The sequence below is a fragment of the Carassius gibelio genome, chromosome A12, assembly GCF_023724105.1.
Source record: "Carassius gibelio isolate Cgi1373 ecotype wild population from Czech Republic chromosome A12, carGib1.2-hapl.c, whole genome shotgun sequence".
Taxonomy (NCBI): Eukaryota; Metazoa; Chordata; class Actinopteri; order Cypriniformes; family Cyprinidae; genus Carassius; species Carassius gibelio.
In genome coordinates this window covers 19697842-19720570 of record NC_068382.1, presented here as the reverse complement: position 1 = coordinate 19720570, position 22729 = coordinate 19697842, and the positions used below count along the sequence as shown (strand labels likewise).

Here is a 22729-nt window from a genome sequence, read left to right as displayed (position 1 = left end):
TAAATAATATTGAAAAGTGCATATTTGAACTACTGCAGAAATGCAGTGCTTATTGTTTAGCCCTGATGCACGAGTGTCTGTGTTTATTTAAATGTCAGAACACATTGACTGCTGGTATCCTTAAAAGATCTTTTCAGTACTATACTTGCTCTATCTGTGTCGTCATCTTGTGGCGGTTGAACTGGTTTTCATTTGCATGGTGTTTTCTCCCTCAATCAGGGTGTAGCTGAAGCTTATTTTAGAGCTTGACCTATTTGTACTTGACTGCCTTACTCTTGACCTCAAATATCGTTTAGTGAATTCTTTAGTGATCTTCTACCCATATTGAGTTTAAAAATGGGATGTGCAATTCCTCGATTTCCCAGAATGTCTAACATGACATATTTAACGTGCCATGTGAAACCAGGCTATGCAGCTGAGGGAGAAAGTCTGTGGTGAGTTCACTGACAGTTCCACACTCATGTCAGGGCAGGTTCTCCACTCTTGCCTTCTCTTCTGATCTTTGTTTCCTGTGGGATGCTATGCTCAGAATGTTATGATGTCACTAGTGATGTGTTAACAGGGTAAGTTTCCTGTCAGACTCCTAATTTGATGCCATCAGAATTATTTCAGGTAGACTTTTTTTTAAGTTTAAAATAACTGTATTCTATTCCTGTAATGGAAAAGCTATTTATTTCTCCAGTAATTCAGAAAATATTATTTTCCATTTCTATTTCAGTGTCTTTGAGTTTTGGTTTTAGGTGCAGTTCTGTTGTTGTGAGCTCTTGTCCTCTGAGGCTATTATTTTTACAGATGCATCTATGAAATCAAGAAGGGGAACATTCTCTATTGAAAATGGCCATCAGAAACTGAAGCTTTAACACCTGAAATTACATCTGAATTGTTGCTTCTCTTTTTTTAACGATAGCTTTGTGCATCCAGTAATAGAAGTAGGCTATAGGAGTAGTACATATAGTTGCCTCCCGTAATAACAGTCGTCAAGTTGGGTGGGACGTTTTGGTTCTGGCACCGTGGCTCAGTTTGTGTTGTGCTGTGTCATGAGAAAGCGTTGTCCGTATCATATTTACTGTGGGTTGGCACAGGCTGTTTTTAAACTAAAAAGCAGTTGACCTCTCCTGACCATAGGGTGCTAATTTCTTGCTGCTATCCTGAGGGTATCAGGCCTGGTCCTGGCTAGTAACACTTTAACGAGCTAGTTGTCAAACGTGTTTGTGTTTGCGTAATATGATGTCACCCCTCACCATGACCTTTAACAGAGGAATCTCTAAGCATATTGATTCTTCAGCAGTATCACTGTTGACTTCAGGGTAGGGCTGGGAGAAATGGCCAAAAAAATTATCACAAGAAAATTTTCGGTATCCGTCGATACGATAAATATCAAATCTTTATTTCTTTCAAGTTTAAAACAGAATTTTGCTTCTAAGTGAAAGTTGCAGAAAACAAAACATTAATTGTGGGTTTTAAACTACTCTTTATAGTCAGAGCATGACAAACATGTCACACTTTTGAATTCTTTACACTTTTCCAGTCATTTTTCCTTAAAATGAATATCTTAAAAGAAAAAAATATTTCTTAGTTTCTGCATGTTCTAATGAGTGATATTGTTTCAAATCATGAAATCATGTTTGTGTTGCCTGACTTTGATGCATATCTTCAGCAGTTTGCAGTACAGGCTGCAATATTAATATAACTTTTTTTTTTTCGTCTCTTAGAAATGCACATTTGACGGGTGCTCGAGTTGGCAGTAGTAGTAGCTTGAGTAAGGATGCAGATCTAAATCTGTGTTCATTATTAAAAACAGTAACATCTGGAAAAATCGTGACAACTTAATTTCAATTCTGACTGTTTTATTAAAATTAACCATTGGTCTTCCAGTATTGTTTCTGGTTATTTGTATGAAAGTCTAAATACATTTAGTATTAATGCACAAATGCTATAGCTTAATCACAAAAAATACTGTTATTATATTCCATTATTCCTTAAAAAACATTTAAAACATGTCTATATTAATGATTTAATAAAATTTGATAATAATATATACAACTTTAAGGGGGTTTTTGTGCTTTAGTAATTTAGCTCTCCGAGCTTAAGCATCAATACCATACAAGGACCTAAATTTTGAAAAACATTTAGCTCTTTGTATGGTGTGGATAGTTAAACAAACCTGTAACCCTACGTATAGGACTGGGCATAACTTGTCCCACACTTTTTGAGCTTTTTAATACTCAGTTTAAGAAAAATAAAATTTCCCACTGTTATTTTCACCTGACAGATGATAAAACAGGTCCTTAAATTCCCTTGCACCTGCCGTTGGTGAGATCTTCCTTTAAATTGGTATTTATCGGTATGCAGTAACTACTACTTGGTTTGTAACTAACTTCCTTTCAGTGAAACGATATAAAGTTTCCATTTATAATAATTTTGATATACATTTAATAAAACAATTTCTTTTAATAATATGAACAAAATGATCATTTTTATTAATTGGAAAATGTGCCATTTCGAAAATGAAAAATCTGTATGTAAAAATATAGATTTTACTGCTTGATAATCATAAACCATAATTTTCAGCCATAATTTGGCGATGTTTTCATGTTTTAGAGTTGCAGTTTAATCAATACTTCCTCTGCTATGACATAAATGTACCATGTCATTTTATATTCCACTGCCATGAATCTGTCGTCTATGTGGTTGAACTGATTACGCCAAGCATTTCTGTGGCGGCTGCTTAGATCCACATACCATTTCTCCTTAAAGTCTATGAATTCTCCACACAAGCCTCCTACTACCTCTAATTTAGATAAGCTACAGCCACTACTCCCACATCAATGCCACACATGCACCTCCGCCATAATTCCTCCCAGCAGGATTCAAAACAAAACAGTTTATTTTTTCTACCTCCTAATTAACTTGGGATTTAATGGATGGAGGTGTAATATTGATCTTTGAGGACAGAATTCTCTGAAGCTGCTTTACGCAAGGCTCCCAATGATCAATGTGGTGTTCAGGGAGATGGAGCTGGTTTTGGACCCTCTGGCCTCTTTAGTTTGTTAATGAATTGCGTCTTTTCTCCCGTCCTCACTCCATTCCAGCTCTCCTGCTGAGAGTTTTCTCTCATAAAGCCAAGCTCACTCTTAAGTAGAAGACCTCCCACTTTACCATTGTCCCTTAAGCTAAGCTTTACAGACTCTCTCTTTTTTGTGTTTAGTTTGTTGACTGGTTCCTTCAAGGTTCTGTAAAAATAAGGAAATGGGAGCTCTTTTCCTTCTCTGGAAGCGTTTGTAGACACATGCTTGATGACTAAACGTTCTTGGCGATGTCGATAATCATAGAAATATGTGTCTGAGCCGAGTGGGGCAACTGAGTCACTGGGAAGGTTATGCTTGGAAGGGAAAACATTTTCTTTTCCTGTTGATATGCTGATGTGATCAGCCTCGACAAAGTGTTATAATTTATCAGGGCATTCTTGTCTAGAAACGCTCTCAGGGCAGTTCTAATATGATGTGATGTTAATGTTACCTGGATATGTCACTCTTAATGCAGTTCTTATTGTAATTTAATCAATGTCAAAGACTGACTGAATGTTTTTCTTGTTTTGATTGCCTACGTCCTGTTAGCCTTATTTCCTGCAGAATTTCTCTTTGCTTGCTGATACTGAGGCTACGTCCACACAAAGCCAGAGCTTTCCCTATCTGACCCCCCCCCCCATCTCAAGAAATAACTGTGTCCACACGAAACCCCCCAAAAAACTATGTATTATACATGTGGTGCTGTAATTCTGCCACAGAGATACACTAAAAAGAAGACGACTTCAACTATGTGTATAAACCTTGCTTGCGGTATACAAACGAACATGGAACAATACATTTATTAATCGGTGTTAATGTTAGTTAATAAAAAGACAATTGTTCAGTGTTTGTTCATGTTTTGGTTGCTGTTACATGATGTAGCGGTGTCTGACTAGGGGCGAGACGTGGGCTGATGACGTCATCATTTCAGAAAATATACGGATTCGCTAGCCACATGAAAACTTAAAGGTTGCATTTTCAGATTTATCCACTCTGGGACCCAGTTTCAAAAAATAATCTGTTTCACTCCAAAAAAAAACAGATCCGTGTGGACGAAATGCCTATGCATTATGCAATACAAAATCTATGCTTATATACAGTAGCAAATCGCGTCTCTGTGTGAACGGGGTGTATGTGTTTTATGTATACACACTTTTGCATGCATGAAGTTATGATATCTTCTCCTTATTATCATGTACCATGGTAACCATCATTTCTGTAGTATAGGAAGTTTTTTTTAATTCTCTTATGCTCATGAAGACTGCATTTACAATAAAAGTACAATAAAAAAAATATTTTGTGAAATATATAAATTTTAACTTTTATTTTTCAGTATTTTTAAAACAATTAATTGTTCTGATGGCAAAGCTGAATTTTCAGCCGATTTGATGCTCAAGAAAAGTTTATTATCAATGTTGAAAACAGTTTAATGTATTTGTGGAAACCATGTTTTTTTAGGTTTCTTTGATGAATAGGAAAAAAATTTGTAAAATTTTGAATATGCTTACTATCACTTTTGAATAAAAGTATTAATTCCTTTAAAAAAAAAATACTGAGCTCAGAGTTTTGAATAGTAGTGTATTGTACCATAAAACGGTGTGGGCTGAGTTATGTGCTGAAGTTTATTACTTCAGTTTCGAGTTAGGGTTAGCTGTGAACAAACATGAGTTATAATAAATATGATGCTTGCTTTGTTACCGTGGTAAAATTGTTTTTATGGGGCATTAAATGGAGCATAATAGCCAATAGTGACTTTCTGTTTCCACCCACAACAAATCCAAACAGTTTCAAGCTTCAGGTGAGATAAACTCCTGTTACAGGTTATTGTGTATTGTTATAGGCTGAGTGGTCACTTTAAAGCAAAGCATGTAGCAGCCCTCCTTATTCTGTCCATTTAAAAGAGGTTCTTTCTGGCTTCCCCAGAGCAACAGGTGTTTTCATCAAGGTGCTGTTTGCTCAGATGAGGGGAGGGACTGTAATAGTTTAGCTCCAAACAAAAGCTGCTTCAGTCAGGACTGCAGAGATCCACAATTTCCCTGTGGGGGCTGGGCAGAAAGAGCGAAAGAGAAGAATCAGGAGCGGTGAGGGGGTGTAGTTTCAGTCAAACAGCACACAACTCCTTCCTTGGAATTCCTGATCCTATCAGATCCCTTTTTTTTCTTTTTTCCTTTTAAGTGGAATGCACACACAACCCTGTGCAAAGTCTGTTTAGGTTATGCACCCTTTACATTGCTTCAGTTTGTGTCTTTTTATAGGCATAGTTCACCCAAAAAATAAAAATGGTCACCCTTATGTCATTCCTAAGCTGTATGACTGAATTTGTTGTGTGAAAAGCAGTAGAAGCTGGATAATGCTCTTTTTCATACACTGACTATGAATGGGTGACCACAGCTGTAAAAAGCAGTAAATTATGAGTGAATGATCACTTTAAGTCTTGATTATTCCCCTTTGTTGTTGTCGCTATACAGAAGTGTAATGTTTTTACACTATTTGGTTTTATTTTTGTCTGAAAAGCCTCTTTAACCCTCTTCTCATGTCAGGTGGCTGAGGAGAAGCGGTGAGAGAGGGCAGCGTGAGGTCCCTGTTCGTCCAGGGACGATGAAGAGGTTCAGGCGTCATGGGCATGAGTCTCAGAAGGACAAACACAAACAGGATCTCTATCAGTTCAACAAGGTGATCAAGCCCATATCTTCTGTTGGAAGTTTGTTTTGCTATTACACATGTGTTATTTTCATAGGAGCTCTCTTGCTGACTATTTTTGATTTTATAATTAGTAAACAAATTTTTTATAATAATTTTCTGGCATTTGATGTATTTTATGTAAATTATAATCCACATTTTTGAACAAACTCGGAGCAGAGTTCATGTGAAGCAGCATTTACTGTAATCAGAGATGCTCGGAGACACTGAAAACACTGGATCATGAGGTGCTCGCGTATAAAAGAGCACAGTGCTGTGTTTCCACTTTATTTAGATAATGTATTTACTTTAACGATGAAATCATAGCCTTTTTAACCATAATCCAATTTTGGTGTGATCCCATGCCCAATTTGCCCAAAGATTGGGATCTTTAAAGGCACCATAGTTGTATATGTTCCATTTTGGAACAGACTTTGAAATCATGTGACTATGATGTCTCTAAAATGTAAGCTGCCCATTTAGTAAGTGTTTACCAGAGCCAATGTGTATAAGACCTATAATATAACATTTCATACTCTCATTTATCCCCTTTCTGCTTTAGACTGTAGAACATGGCTTCCCCCATCAGCCCAGTGCTCTGGGATTCAGCCCCAGCCTGGATCTCCTGGCCATCGGTACCAGATCAGGAGCAATCAAACTGTATCCTTCAACAAACAGAAGACATTTCCACATTTTGGGTTATTTGATCTGTGTATAGCATAACTCTTTTGACTAGAATGATCACATTCCATTCCCCTGTCTCTGAACCCCGAGAGCAGAGTGACTACAATGTGACCTGATGAGAATGTACTGAGATTTCCTGTAGTTTTATGTGTATTCCTGATTTCCTGTAATCTCGTGGTTGTCTAGTGGCTCATTGGAACACACCCATCATGCAGGTATATTGAAAGGCGTAATAGTTTATATTAGTTCGTAGCGCTTAGAATGCATGTTCATGTAAAAACAATTTTCCCATACTATTGCGTAATTTCTCTGTTAGTCATTCACAGAAGAGAAAATAAAAGAAATGAATAACTGGTATGTGGCCAACATTGTGTGTCTGGTATTTAATAGTTATTTTTTTGTAATTGAATATATTTTATGTATTTATTTTTTAAACATTTTTTTACTTGCCACAAAAACAAGGTGCTGTGTGAATGGTTGGCATGCGTTTCCTTAACCAGTTCTCAGGTATGGATCTCCAGGTGTGGAGTTCATGGGACTGCACGACGAGAATGCAGCAGTTACACAAGTGCACTTCCTGCCAAACCAGGTACAGCTTTAAACTTCAATCCTGATTCCTTTTGATCTCACCTGAATTTTTTTTTTTTTTTTTTTTTTTTTTTATTCAATCTTTGGGATTCGGTTTTCAGTGAATCATCAGTGGGTTTGGGTGAGGTTGTTAAAAACATGTTATTAAATTTTAAATTAGGGGGTGTATCAATAAAATATGATATAGTGGTATGGGTTTTTATATCACATTAGCTGTATATATGATTTAAACATACATTATCTTGAATTAAATACATTTCTTTATATCTTCTTTTTTATTTGAAAAAAAAAATAGATGTTGGTTTTGATTTTGTCCTTTTATTTATTAAATTTTTTTTGTAGGTGGAGATGGTAACATTACTGGATGACAACAGTCTGCACATGTGGACGCTTCAGGCCCATAACGGCATGTCTGAGTTGCTTGAAATAGGACGTTTCACTCTCTCTGGTCCACCTGGGTGAGTCGGGAACACACACCTCAATCTAATAATCTGATGTTTTTATGAACCTGCTGGTATGTTCATGCACACACACCCAAAGAATGAGACATGAGCATTGACTCACACTGAACCAGACATGACTGATGCTCACTTGTGCTCTGAATCCATACATAGATGTACACTTACCGTCAGCTGACTTCCATGATTAAAAGTAGCCTTTTTGCAGCCTATGATGTCATATCCTGTCCTCCCATGAATTATTATTTTTCCTAATACTTTTGTTATTATCCAGTAACAAGTGACAGGACATCATGATCTCTCGGGCTGCATACAAAATCTCATACTCACTGAGTAGGTCTTTATACTAGTTTGAATGTAATCCAGATGTACAATATTCATCATGTTGTCAGTGTCACATGACCTACTAGCGTCAGTTACGTTGCTTCACTGCCATTCACAAATCTGATCCTGTGCCATCATGCAATAGAAAGGTTTCCACCAGATACGAACTTCTTGTCAAATAGTAGGCTTTCCAGGAATTTTTTGCCTTCTGTTTTATGAATACTGTAAATTTGTACATATAACTGTTTCACATACCGTTCACCTGCTATATAATATGGAAGTATGCATTTTCAGATGCAGTCTTGGATTTTGTATCTGTTTTGTTATGCTGGGTAGCCCTGAAATATCATTAGTCTCATCACCCACTTCACATAGCAGCATATTAAACATCAGATATTTTCTGATGGAGCCACATTTGTATGAAATTTGTAATCATGATTTTTTTGTATATTTATATTGTCTTGTATTTATGCCTAAAAAGAGTATAACGTATTATAAGAATATAATTAAAATATTATGTGCTTCAAGATTTAGCATCTGTTGGTACTGTAATTGGCAACGATGATAAAAATATTGAAAATACAAAGAAAAGATGCATTTTATTATAAAAAATTATTTATATGCCTTAAAATATGCCAGCATACAGTTTTTATCCAATGTCTAATCCAAGTTTAACTGAAAAAAAAACTAGTCACTAAAATCACTAGTGCTTTGATTTTGACCCCCTTGTGATGCCAAATATTGACAGAGCCCCTCCCAGTGTGACGCGGGTCACTGCTGTCCTGGCACACTCATCGGGCGAGCTGCTGCTGCTGGGCACGGAGGGAGGACATGTGTTTGTTGTGGAAGTGCCAGGCTTCAGAGAGCTGGAGGAGAACAACATCAGCGTGGAGAATGTACAGAACAGGTCAGACATGTTGATCTGAATTGCAAGGGCCATTCTTTCATTATTATGTAATATTCTTAATGGATAACACACAGCTGGCTTTAAATGTTGGGTTTGTACATATTAAAGTGCATATTATATGTCTAATCATAATATAAAGTGTTTGAGACTTACATCTTCTGCATCAATAGGGTTAACATAAATACATGTTCGGTCACTTTACATATGAACACTGTATTTCAAGGCAAGAGATTAAAATTACCATATTTAATAGACTTGCGTAACTTTGATCTGTGACCCGATGTCCCTCAGTTTTAATCTCTCGATTCATTTTGCCTATATACACATACAGCATACATTCTTTAAATAGTTTCAGTGGAATGGTATTATGCAACAGTTTCGCATTCCTGAGACTACTATAACAGTTACTCTTTGTGATCGCTGATCTGTTCACTGCTACTTTTCCCAGAATTCCAGAGGATTATGTTGGCCGCAGAAATCTGGAGTGTGTGGAGACTCTGCATGAGAACCCGCTCAACCCAAGGCAGGTGCTGATTGGCTACAGCCGAGGCCTGATGGTACTGTGGGATCTGGACAGGCAGCGTCCCATCCAGCACTTTCTCGGCACACAGGTACCGTATACTGCAGTTTCGTCACTTAAGCCCTGAACTCTTAGAGGATTTAGATTTTAAGAAGAAGCTTGTCTCTCTCTGTGTCCTGTACAGCAACTAGAGAGTGTTTGGTGGATGGAGGACGGTGTGAACATACTCAGTTCACATAGTGATGGGAGCTACTGCCAATGGACAGTGACCGGCGAGGATCCACAAACAGAGCCTGAGAAACAGGAGACGCCGTATGGTGAGACCACATTACCGGAACGACTTGTGTTCCAAAACCTACAAAAGAATATTAAAAAAAAATCTCACTGACCTCAAACTTTTGAATGCTGTCTTGAATTCAGAGGTTCACCAGTAAAGTTTCACCCTGTACAATGTGGGGGAAAAATTATGAAAATGAAATCCTTTTCAAAATTATAAACATAATAACATTTCAATTGAGCAGTTTAATAAAGGAAATTCACTGACCATAAGTTTACTGGGAAGTAGGAAAATTCTAATCTGGGTCCTTGTAGTCTCCTACCTACAGAATTAGCATCCTATCTGTCAAAAGGTGGAATCATCATGTTGTTGCCTACCATTTGATGCCTAATATTACACCTAAAATGCTTGCTTAGTAGGCAGCTCACTAGGTTTTGGAACAACGCCTCTGTTATCCTCATGTAAAATGTGTTCATATTGAACTGATCTGTAATTACTTCTTCGTGAACAATCTCTTCAAACAGGTGCCTTCCCCTGTAAGGCCATATCAAAAATTATACAGCTGCCATCAAAACAAGGGTGAGTATTGTTTATTAGGCCATACTGCACTGTGAGTGTTCACTCGCTGATGCTGAGACAGTTGTGTTTGCTTGTGGTGTCATTAACCCAGAGTGCTTCACTATGACTCAAACCGCCTGGTTAATATTTAAACCTTCCATAGACGTTCATATGTCCTGCTCGACTGTAGGATTCTCCATCTGACTTTTCTTTTACTGCTAATCTCCACAGACTATTTTATCATACTGTCCCTTATATTTCCTGTTGCTTTATTATCTTTTTTTCTTTTTTGAAACCACTGATTTGGAAAGTTCTGAAAGAGCCAAGGAGAGTTTGTCATGTAAGTACTTCCTTATCCAAAGTAATGTCTTCTGTCCTCTCATCCCTCAGTCCCCCATTCCTCATCTTCAGCGGAGGGATGCCGAGGGCCAGTTACGGGGACAGACACTGCATCTCCGTCATCCACAGCAAAAACCACGAGGCGCTGGACTTCACCTCACGCATTATCGACTTCTTCGTCATTCGTGAGGGAGAGAACCACAAAGGTAGAGAGATGCTTCCAAAAACATCCACTTTTACAACTATTTAACTTTTTATCTGAGCTGCAATAGGTCTAAATGTGTGTTTGTGTCCCAGGTGAGCCGAGCGCTCTTGTGGTTTTGGTGGAGGAGGAGCTGGTTGTGATAGATCTGCAGAGTGAGGGGTGGCCCGTCATCCAGACGCCTTATCTGGTGCCATTACACTGTTCAGCAATTACCTGCTCGCACCACGTCTCCTCCATCCCGCTCAAACTGTGGGAGAGAGTGCAAGCTGCAGGAGCCCTGCAGAATACACACTACTCCAAGAAGGTATGAAACCTTATGTACCCACTAAACCAGAAATATAAAGCTCAGATCGCATGTTGCCCAATAAAACCATTTACCGTATTTTTTGGACTATAAGTCGGACCTGAATATAAGTTGCATCATTCCAAAAATACGTCATGATGAGGAAAAAAACATATAAGTCGCACTGGACTATAAGTCGCATTTATTTAGAACCAAGGACCAAGAGAAAACATTACCGTCTACAGCCGCGAGAGGGCGCTCTGTCTCCAGTGTAGATTAAATTAATTTTGATAAATAAGTTGCACCTGACTATAAGTCGCAGGACCAGCCAAACTATGAAAAAAAAAGTGCGACTTATAGTCCGGAAAATACGGAGTGCTCACTTAAACTGGGTTAAATGTTAACTGCTGTTGCCTTCAGAACACTTCAACTATGTCAAGTGTTGTTGTGATGATTTCTGTTTGGCAGCACCACAGACAACTTTAATTACTGACATAGATTCTATTGAGCCTTTCGATTCTTGTTTTTGTCAATCTGTCTTTGTGTAGCCTTGGCCTATAATTGGAGGCCAGAATCTTGCCCCAGATCCTCCCCAGAGAGACTTGCTCCTGACAGGGTGAGTAGACCTGTGTAAGCTAATGCTGTCGATCTTAGTGTGATATTGCACAGCCTTGAATTCACTGGTATTCCTTGTAAAGTGTCAGCTTGCAAAATATTGGAAACCATTCTGTACCTTATTATAAGCATGTTTTTTTTTTACAGGCAATAAGTTGTCTTATGTTTGATATTGTATTTTGTATAATTGTAATAAATATAGTTTAAAAAAAATGCTCTACTGGTAAAAAAAAAAAAAATGTTTTTTTAAGTATCTTGTGCTCGCTAAGACTGCATTTTCTTATTTAAAAAAATACAGTTAAAAACAGTAATATTGTATTATTATTATTATTATTATTATTATTATTCCTGTTTTCGGTTGCCTTTACTTAGGTCTTCAGTGTCACCTGATCCTTCAGAAAACTTTCTAATAACAATTGAGCCATAGAGGCTAAAGCTGATCTTTTTATGAAAGGAGACTGTCCACGTTATTATAAACTAATAAACTAAACTAAATATGCGGATTTTTACTGCTCTGAAAACAACCTCTTATTAGTAATGTTGAAAACAACAATGCAGACTAGTATTTTAGTGTTTCTTTTTTCCTTTTTTTTTTTTGTAAAACTGTCAAAAAAATGATATGAAATGAATTTTTCAGTTGAGATCATAGTTGTTGATAATGGAAGACACAACTGTTGAGCTTTTTTTTTGCCTGTCTGTTTTGAGTCGCTCACTTCTGACAGATAATATGAACAGGACCGATCAGTTTCTTGTTATTTTGCTTATTAAATCATCAATTATTTAGCAATTCCTAAAATCTGGAATGAGGAACTGATGGTTAAAATAGTATATTACCCTTCACTTTAAATATTTTGTATCCATATTCCTTTTGAAAGGCATGAAGATGGCACTGTGCGTTTCTGGGATGCCTCAGGGATCTGTCTTTGCCCCATGTACAAGCTCAGCACAGCGGGAGTCTTCCTCACGGACGCTGACCCAAATGACAACATGAACCAGGGCAGTGAGGGAGAGTGGCCTCCATTCCGCAAGGTCTGGTTTGACTGACACTTGTACAAGTATTAACGCTCACACTTAACTTCTTGTTAACACAGTTGTTTACTGATTTTTCATATGACATTTGATTGGCTGTATTTAATGTTTTTCTAAACATCAGGTGGGCTGCTTTGACCCATATAGCGACGACCCACGGCTTGGCATTCAGAAGATCCACCTGTGTAAATACAGCGGATATCTCACAGTTGCTGGAACTGCAGGACAAGTGAGTTTTGATGTGGGAGTTTAAGCGAAGACAAAGTGTGTACACATCATTAAAGCAAACATTTACATATATTTATATTATGCATTTAGAAGACGCTTTTATCCAAAGCAACTTACAGTGCATTCTGGCTATACATTTATTTTACCAGTATGTGCGTTCCCTGGGAATTGAACCCACAACCTTTTGTGCTGCTAACGCAGTGCTTTACCACTGAGCCACAGGAACTCTAAAATAGTTATTAAAATGGTACCTTTTGTGCAGTTGTTACTTAAACTACTACATATACTTAACAAAGCTACATTTATATGAATAAGATGCAATAAAAACAGTTATAATGTGAAATTATTACAATTGTTGTTTTTAAATATATTTTAACGTCATTTATTCCTGAGTTGACGTGATCATTTTTTTTTATATATCATTGAAAAATGCTGATTTGGTGCTCAAGAAGCATTTAATCAATGTTGAAAACAGTTGTGCTCCATACTATTTTTTTTGTGGAAATTGTGGTAAAAAAAAAAATTCTGAAGATTCTCATTTATTTAAAATCGAAACCTTTTATAAAATTACAAATGCCTTTCAGGCACTTTTGAGCAATTGAATGCATCCATGCTGAATAAATCTATTCATTTCTGTAAAAGAATTGTCGCTCATGTAGCTGTATGTCTGTGAATTTCTTCTCGGTTGGCTTGTGCTGAAGATCTGATCTGTCCAGTACACCCAGTTCTCAGACTTTTTAGTGGCTGCTTAAAATTAAGCATGTGAGAGAACTTGACTGAAACTCTCTAATTTAGCTGATTATTACCAGTTCGCTTCACATCACGTCTGCCATTTGGGAATGAGTCTGGCTTTGTGAAAAGCCACTCTTCAGGATCAAACACTTTCCTGTTGTCCTTTCGCTGAACTACTGAAAGGTGTTAGGATAATTATGCCGATGTTCGGGCAGAACAGAACACCAAGCTCGTAAGCGTGGTGCATGCTATATGAATTATGATGCGAGGATTTATGTTTTACAGGCCTTGTGAGTGAAAATGTTTTTACGGAAGTGAGATATAGCTGTTTTATTTTCATCTGTTTGGGTACAAAATGTATTAAATAAAATGTCTTCCTCCCACTCAGATTCTGATTATGGAGCTGAATGATGAGGCTGCTGAGCAGACGGTCGAGGCTACTGTGGTGGACCTGCTGCAGGGTCAGGAGGGCTTCCGCTGGAAGGGCCAGGCGCGTCTAGACGTGCGGGAGGAGCCAGTGCGGTTCCCTCCAGGCTTCCAGCCCTTCGCTCTAGTGCAGTGCCAGCCACCCGCTGTGGTCACAGCAATCGCTCTGCACTCGGAGTGGAAACTGGTGGCCTTCGGGACCAGCCATGGCTTTGGTTTCTATGACTACCACCAGAAGAATAACATCATGGTCAAGTGAGAAGAATCACATTTACAATTTTATTAGTTTAAAATGTCGAATGAGAAGGTTTTTTTTAATTTATTATATGTTTTTAGTTGGTTCAGACTAACGATGAGTGATTAATACTGTGCATGTGTTGATGTGTTCATCACAATAGTCTCATTAAAGAAAAGTATTTTATTATGGCTGCAGTGTTGGTCACTATGATGTCCTTTTATCATGATAAATGTGGAAAAACAATGAAAAAATTATAAATGTGACCCTGGACCAGAAAACCGGTCTTAAGACGCTGGGGTATATCGTTAGCAATAGCCAAAAAAACATTCTATGGGTCAAAATTATAGGATATTAAGTAAAGATCATGTTCCATGAAGATATTTTGTAAATTTCCTACTGTAAATATATCAAAACTTAATTTTTGATTAGTAATATTTTTTGCTAAGAATTTATTTGGGCAACTTTAAAGGCCATTTTCCCAGTATTTTGTGTTTTTGTGCACACACAGATTCTAGATTTTCAAATAGTTGTATCTTGGCCAAATACTGTCAGATCCTAATAAACCATAAATCATTGGAAAGCTTATTTATAAAATTTTCTATGAAAAATTGACACTTTAGACTGGTTTTGTGGTCCAGAGTCCAAAATGTGGTTGGGAAGTGGAAAAAGCACTTCTAGTCTGATTGTCCATATTAAAGTAATTTCAAGCCTAGGTTTAGCCAATAAGTTTAGATTCAACTGTTAGAATCAAGACTGTTAAAATGTAAGATCATTACAAAAAAATTTTTTTCCTGCAGACTTTGAAAATGCTGATAGATGTTAACTGTCCATTTGCAGATGCACCCTAAACCCCAGTGACCAGGTGGCCTTGGAGGGGCCGCTCTCGCGCGTCAAGTCCATCAAGAAGTCCCTGCGACAGTCCTTCCGCAGGATTCGCCGCAGCCGGGTCTCCATGCGAAAACACCACACTACCAACGCAGCCAAGGTACACATCGGCTCTCTTTTCCTGCAATGCTGCAGTTATTTACCCGGCAGATTAACTAAACAATGAGACTAGACATTGTGCATGCAGTTATTTCAGAAGCACTTAGCATTGCATACTTCCGAGTTGTTAAAAGGGGGGTGACAACTTGGTAGTGAATATCAGGAATGTTTCTGCAGCTGCAAGAAATCAACGCCAGACTGGAGGCCGAAGCTTTACAGGAGATGGAGCTGGCACCCGTACAGAGAAAGATCGAAGCCCGTTCCTCTGATGACTCCTTCACAGGCCTCGTCAGAACACTCTACTTCGCAGATACATTTGTCAGTGATAGTGAGTACCACAGTGTTTCTAATCATTAAATGTAAGGTTATTATCAGTCTTATTCCTCTCAGCTGGTACGTGTGTGACTAGCAGAAGACCTCCATCATCTCTCTCTCTCTTCTTCAGGCTCTCACAGTACGCCCTCACTGTGGGCAGGAACCAATGGCGGAGCTGTTTTTGCGTATGTCCTCCGTGTCCCCTCACTGGAACGAAGGGCGGAGGATCCGGTGGTGGCTCATGCAGGTAAAAAAGAAAACAATATATAAATGACACAAAAGACGAGCCGTCTTCAAACAACACGAGCGCTGTCTTGCTCTCTCTCCCTCGCGCATATTAATCAATTGACACGATGGTATTGATGTTTAAATCATTTAAAATGAGAATGTATGTGTGCTCACCCCATTTTTGTTTGTAAGAAAATATATCGCAAAATATATCGCATAAAAATAAAATACCACAATGTCATTTTTTCGCAATATCGTGCTGCCCTAATTAATACCTTTTTATTTTTGTTTTAGATAAAACTTTCTATTAATCAAAGAATCCCCCCCCCCCCCCCAAAAAGCTATCAGTTTCCACAAAAATATTAATTTGCACAATCATCATGTGACACCATGCCATCACAGGAATAAATTACTTTTTAAAAATACATTTCATTTAAGAAAAACTACTACCTTTCAAATTGTACAAAATATTTCTCTATTTCTGTTTTCCTTTGTTTTTGATCAAATAAATTCAACCTTTGTGAGCATAAAAATCTTTAAAAAATTAATTTTCATGTAATCATGTAATTTGTTTTACATTTTGGTCCGTACATAATGTATTATTTTGAATTAATTTTCTATTATTATACGTGGGAGATATTAATAATGTATGATTGTATACAATTGGCATGTGTTGACCTCAAAGTTTTGAACAGTAGTGTACATTTACATAAGCAGATCTTCTATAAAAAGTGCTTCTTCATCACCAGCTAAAGAGATTCAGTTGATGCATCGTGCTCCGGTCGTTGGCTTGGTGGTCTTGGATGGCAAGGGTGCCCCTCTGCCCGAACCCTTGGAGGTGGCCCATGATTTGGCACGCAGTCCTGAAATGCACGGTTCTCACCATCTATTGGTTGTGTCCGAGGAGCAATTTAAGGTGAGAATTTACACCACACAATTCATTTTTTTCTCCAGTGTTGTCACAGATGTTGAGTCTCACCATATTTCTGTGCACATAGCTGTTTACACTGCCTAAAGTGAGCAGTAAGTCAAAGCTGAAGCTGACAGCGGTCGACGGTTCTCGTGTTCGACGTGTGGGTGTGGCTTGGTTCGGCTCGAAGACTGACGAACAGTTGGAGAGCGGCCTGGTTGTGCTGACCAATCAGGGTGAGCTACACGTCATCTCCTTGCCCTCCATCAAAATGATGGTCCACTATCCTTGCATACGAAGAGAAGACGTCAGTGGAATCGCTTCCTGTGTGTTCACCAAATATGGCCAAGGTAGGAAACAGTCACTTTTACACAAAATGCATTTACTCCGGTAAAAGCATGGATCTGTTTTGAAACTGTTTGTCCGGTCATCTTTTAGGTTTCTACCTGATGTCCCCATCTGAGTTTGAGCGGTTTTCTCTCTCCACCCGCTGGGTGGTGGAGCCGCGCTGTCTGGTTGAGGCTCCCCTCCAGATGAGGCTCAAGAACCCATCTAGTCCCGTCCAAAGGGACCAGCCGGATGGAGTACCTACTGAACACAGGTGTGTGTGTCTGTGTGTGTAGCTGTTTAATCGTTCAGGATCTATTATTCCTTTCCTGTTGTCAAGGAGTGACAAATGTGTCTCCATATTGATGTTTGTTTGTTCTGTTTCTATAGAAATTTCAAAAGGGAGAGTGAAGGATATGGTGAGATTCAGTGTGCTTTTTCCAGATCTGTGTGAATTGTGCAAACTAAGCATCCAGTACTAAAACATGCATGTTGTTAATGCTTTGTTGAATGCTTCCCCATGTTATTCCCAGAAGTCGCTCATGCAAAAGACTTAAATCCGTACTTACAGACACAATCCGTAATTGATGAAACAATGCCACATTATTATTTGAAATTTTGTAATCTAGTATTAGAATCGATTAGGTGCACTGGAAGACAGTGTTTTATTATATTATAGTAATGTTAATTCATATATTAATTTGAGGCCAAGTGTTATTTTTAACTAAAACTTAAGTTATTTGAAATAAATTCTAATTAAAAAACTTAAAAATTAAGTAAAATAAGTTTAAGCACTACAATGACTAAAAATAAACTAAAAAACAATATAAGTGACGAAAAGCATGAAACAGAATTACTTAAAATGAAAATAGATTGTAAGCATGAATAAAAGCCAATTCAAAATATCAAATTATTTACAACAAAATTAAACAAAATATTGATAATACTAAATAAATACTAAAATAACACTGTTGTGGCTTGCCAGTTGCATCAATTAGGAATTGTATTTATAACTCCTCCTCAAGGCGTTTGCGAGCTTTCGCATGACTGATCAATGTGCTTGTGTGTTCCAGAGAATTCTGCTAGACAAGTAATGGAGCATGCTTTGCTCAACGACGAGAGTGAGTACATGAGGATCAGCAGTTAGACAGAATATCAGTTTAGATGCTAAATAACCATGTTAGACCAGCACCTCAGAGCAGTGTCAGATCGTTTATATCTCTGCTTGCTGTGTATGTTTTGTGACCTGCAGATGATATGCAAATGGCTTAAAACAATAATCTGAACATGCTGTGTGTTTTCAGTAATCGTGCCCTGGTCTGGGCAGTCATGTGTTTGCATGATCTGTAACACTTTAATGTCCCTGCACAATAATATTATTGTACTGTATCTGTGCAAAAGTTTTGATTTGTCATTTATAAACAGAAGAACTAGTTTTTGAGCTCTTTACATGCAGTTTAATTGAGGACAGTGTTTGCTGGAATAGTAGTATTGATAGTGTCTGCGGGAAAGTGAGTATTTGCTTGATTCTTGTCTTCCTCTAACACAGGAGTGCTACAGGAAATCCAGAAGTCTCTAGAAGGAGATCAAACGTAAGAAGGTTTAATTGAATCTAGATCTTAGTACTTTATTAATATGCAGTAATGCCTGTACGGTTTGAATAATCTGCAAGTTGTTTGTTTAAAGGACGTTCCTAGAAAACAATCTGAAGACTAAGCCAAAAGGCAACATGCTGAGCAATGGAGGTGATTTTTCTTTTTTTTTTAATTCCTAATTGGCATAAATAGTTATTCTACATTGTAATATAAATATTGTAACTAGCCTTGTTTCAAGTATTTGAGAGAACTACACGTTTAATTGTCACATGACATGTCATAATTATTTCTAATATTTAATGTCATGGTCTAATTCAACCATGATGTGTTTATAAACTGTTATATAACTTTTTAAGCTTCATGCTCATTGCGCTGCTTTTCTTCTGCTGTGTCCACAGACTGAGCCTTTAATTCCCAGTGCCTGAATGATTCTGGATGCGCTCTTCATTCCAGACTTGCTTACGATCTGAACACTACTGCTAGTACCACTACTGAACCATGAGGAAGCGTTGCCCTGGAGAGAGAAATCTCCCACTCGAGAGCTCCTACACCCAGAGAGAGGAGAGCGAGGGACCACCACCTGTGCCTGCAAAGACCAAACACTGTATCTCCACTGAATCACCAACCCCTATTCACACCACCACCAGCATCTGCGCGATTCAGTGCGCCAACCTGAGCAGAAGCATCGGCGTTTGAAAGACTGGCAATTGAGACAATTTTTTTTAAACTAAGTTTTTAAATGCATAATTTTTTTATTTTGATTGAGGACCTCAGAATCCACATTTATGGTGTATAATACCTAGATAAAGACGGCTTTGGCTGTTGCTGACGAATCGGGTTAGGACGACAGGGCAACATTAGCACTAGATGCTAATATGCAGTTGCTAAAAACCACATCCACATTTAAAACCCTACTTGGTATTCTACAACAAGTAGTATTGCTTTCCCCCGTCCACACCAATGAGAACAGTGACTAGATAAAAGTTCTTATAGGTACTTGTACACTACTGTGTAGTACACATGCTGTAGTTTCTAGGGTGTACAGCTTTCTGAGGGGCTAGGTTTTTATTTTCTGTTGTTGCTGTTTTTATTTTATTTTATGTAAAACATTTTTGTTATGCCATTAATGAATGATGTAATTTAGGAATGTAATTTTAAAATATTGTAGTCAAATGTTTTAATATATGTGTATATGAAAATCCATACCTGTTTTGATGCTGGGTTTCTTTTATGGAGGGCTATATTTTCTGATCCAAGGAAATATTTTGGTACTGTCTTTTGAAATGCGTTTAGCATTTTCTTTTGGGGGGTAGGGTGGGGGGGGAGGCTCTAGAATATATTTTTGTAGAAACATGATTATGTATGAGAACACTAATTATTATGCTTTGTATCTTCACACTACGGTCTTCTCAGTAAAACTTTTTCACACAAACTGTCTTCATGTTTGAAGAATATTCTCATTCTGTTTCAGTTTTTTCAGGATTTCTGAGAGGTTCTTAGATGGTGTGCGTATAGATCAGTGGAGTACATGAACAGAGGACATTTTGCTCTATAGAATATAGAAATTATTTGAAATGTGCATTTTGTTCAAGTCCATTGGTTCAATTTGCTTAAATACAAAAAATGGCTTTGCAATAAATTCTAAATTTGTAGACACCTCATTTTACAGTTTTCCACCTCATTGAAATGTAAATTGTGCATTCCAGTTCTACAACAAAGTTGTGTCTATATGTAATACTTCTAATTAGTACTGATATGAATAAAATGAGAATGTAATGTGCAGCCTTATGCATTACAATAATTGCCCAATATGGTGACATTGTTTTTATGTTTCCGATTGCATGATCATTTTAAAATGGGCCTAAAAACTACTTTGCATATTGGCCAATTATTGTAAACGATAAAGAACAATAAAACACTGTATTTATTATTACAAGTTAAATTCTGTTTTTGGTATAAAAATTATATTGGTGATTTAAGTTGGTTCGTGTTCAGGTTCAATCAAATTATTTTATTTTGTAATTCAATTAATCTCTTTTCAAGTGTGAAGAGGTGAAAGAATTATGAATATGTGAGCATAACTCATGATATGACTCACTATTTTTATTTTATTTTAGGTGAACCATAACTACGTCTGTCTAATAAATTTATGGCAGCTTATAAGAGGGTTGTAGCCTTTGTAAAAATTTGAAAAGAAATCTCCCTTTGGTCAGATCAGTTGTCATACACACTCAGCCAAGAGTTTTGATCATCTATTATTGAGAGATGCTTTGTACCCTAATCGCAGTAGCTCAAATGCTTGCCTGATATTAGACACCATCTCTTAAAGAATCCTAGAGAATAGCTGTTTCCACAGTTGTGTCACACGGCACAAGCAAGAGAATGTAAAATTAATTAATTAAATAGAGTTCTTATAGTAGCAGGGCTAGTAGTAGCTTCTAAATATGTATGAGATTAAAATGATTAAAAACAACTAATAATACTTATGTATATAGTTCCCTATTACGGCAAGAATATTAGTAACTAAGACCAAATTGATTTAAGGACAGGGCAAAAAAAAAAAAAAAAAGAAAAAGAATGGATTACCACATTTATTTATGTTTTTGTAGACTGATTTTTTTTTTTTTTTACATATTTTGTAAAACTACATAAATAAATAGATGACCATTGTCGAGTAATTTTACTTCATTTGAAACTTAAATATTTAACAATGTTAACTTACTATAAATAAAAACATGCTGTCCATTTTTTGTCACTTTTATATTTCTTATTCAACATTCTAATATAGACCTTTTTGTGATGGAGAAAGAATCCAATAACAGACTTTACTGAAAGTTGAGGAAGGAATGTCTTCTGGAATTTCTTTTTAAGCATGTGAGCATCTGTCAGTATCTTTCTCCTACTCGCTCACGTATCAACACCTTTTGTCACCCCTGCAGTGAAGCCTCTCACCTTTCCACCATCTGTTCAGCAGCTGTCAATATCAATGGGTACATAACTATATGGTGTCCCATCAAATAAATTATTTACTAGAGCCCTAGAATGGCTTTGCATGCTTGTGTGTATGTGTGTGTGCGCTTGAGTCAGAGACACTGTATAGGTGTTTGAGTCCGGTCACAGAATCAATCCATGGAGTGATTGGGACTAGCAGAAATACTCTTGAGAGCTCAATGCTTCATATGTACCTGAGAAGACGGGTGAGTCATTCGGTGTTACACTAGTGCGAGACTGCATTACTTTTTTTGTTGATATGTTTGAATTTGTTCTGAAAATTAAACATGATTTTTAGATTTGTTCGTATTATGTTAAATCTCTTATGGTACAAATGTAATGGTGCTTGATCTGTCTGTATCTAAAGTCACATCTCTGATCCAACCGGCATTATTGAGAGTGATGAGCTAAACGCCTGAAACCCAGTCCTAATGGTGACCATTAGGTCAGGTACACCTTGCACTTTAGTTGAAAGACATGACATATGATCTCTACCCACGGTGGTTTAGGTTGCTGATATGCATCAGTTTCACTAGACCTGCAAAAAAAATTAAATTGAACATTTCCATTGACATTAAGGTTTGAATAATTTCCTGATACATGTTTTTGAGTTCTGGTAATCTTTGAAAATGTTTTATTACTCTTAGGTCATCAAAGAAATGTTCTGACATTGGAGAAAAAAAGTCAGAAACAGGACCTGTGAGGTTACTTCTATTTAGAATCATGCCTCCAGCCAAATCCCCTTCCAGGGCTAGAGGAGGGAAGCACAAAGCGGTGACAGGAAAGATAGACAAAAAAGAACCAGTTCCCCCCAAAAAAGGAGGAAAGACTGAATCTCAAATACTCTCAAATAATAATGGAAGTAGGAAAGGAAAAGGTGGTAAATTTGTAAAGAAGGAAGAAATAGATGGGAAAGGGAAGAACAAAAAAGATGAGGAGAAGAAAACTGGCAAGAGCGACCAAACCGAGGAACCTCAAGAGGAAGAGATAGAGACCTCTAGGCAAATTGCCAAAGCAAGAAAGCAAAATGGCAAAGTCTTACCTGCTAAGGTGACTGATGGCATTACAGGTCGAGGGAGAGCTGGGAAAGCTGTCAAATCAAAACCTGACCAGAACAAAAATTCAGCCAAAACTCCTGCAAAAGTTGCGAGAAAGAGAGGCGTTAAAGTAGTAGAGGACGAGTCGGAGAGCGAGAAAGCAGAGAGCTCAGAACAAGAGAGT

General features: G+C 37.4%; 1 protein-coding gene across 2 annotated transcripts in view; it reads left to right on the top strand.

Annotated features, from left to right (window-relative positions):
- Positions 1-19969, top strand: part of LOC128025411 (LLGL scribble cell polarity complex component 2) — a 24075-nt gene extending 4106 nt beyond the window's left edge. The window contains exons 2-26 of one of the 2 annotated variants that reach the window (XM_052611750.1): positions 5609-5741; positions 6310-6407; positions 6939-7020; positions 7362-7477; positions 8550-8708; positions 9157-9319; positions 9413-9545; positions 10030-10084; positions 10454-10608; positions 10700-10911; positions 11439-11506; positions 12381-12534; positions 12659-12763; positions 13883-14175; positions 14996-15143; positions 15320-15470; positions 15588-15704; positions 16435-16601; positions 16684-16945; positions 17034-17196; positions 17313-17341; positions 17996-18043; positions 18472-18514; positions 18609-18667; positions 18916-19969. In XM_052611750.1, the coding sequence (XP_052467710.1) occupies positions 5667-5741; positions 6310-6407; positions 6939-7020; positions 7362-7477; positions 8550-8708; positions 9157-9319; positions 9413-9545; positions 10030-10084; positions 10454-10608; positions 10700-10911; positions 11439-11506; positions 12381-12534; positions 12659-12763; positions 13883-14175; positions 14996-15143; positions 15320-15470; positions 15588-15704; positions 16435-16601; positions 16684-16945; positions 17034-17196; positions 17313-17341; positions 17996-18043; positions 18472-18514; positions 18609-18667; positions 18916-18920 (3060 nt within the window). In that variant the 5' untranslated portion in view covers positions 5609-5666 and the 3' untranslated portion in view covers positions 18921-19969. The remainder of the gene's footprint in view (positions 1-5608; positions 5742-6309; positions 6408-6938; positions 7021-7361; positions 7478-8549; positions 8709-9156; positions 9320-9412; positions 9546-10029; positions 10085-10453; positions 10609-10699; positions 10912-11438; positions 11507-12380; positions 12535-12658; positions 12764-13882; positions 14176-14995; positions 15144-15319; positions 15471-15587; positions 15705-16434; positions 16602-16683; positions 16946-17033; positions 17197-17312; positions 17342-17995; positions 18044-18471; positions 18515-18608; positions 18668-18915) is intronic. The other variant, XM_052611751.1, reaches the window with a different exon arrangement.
- The last annotated feature ends 2760 nt before the right edge of the window (positions 19970-22729 follow it).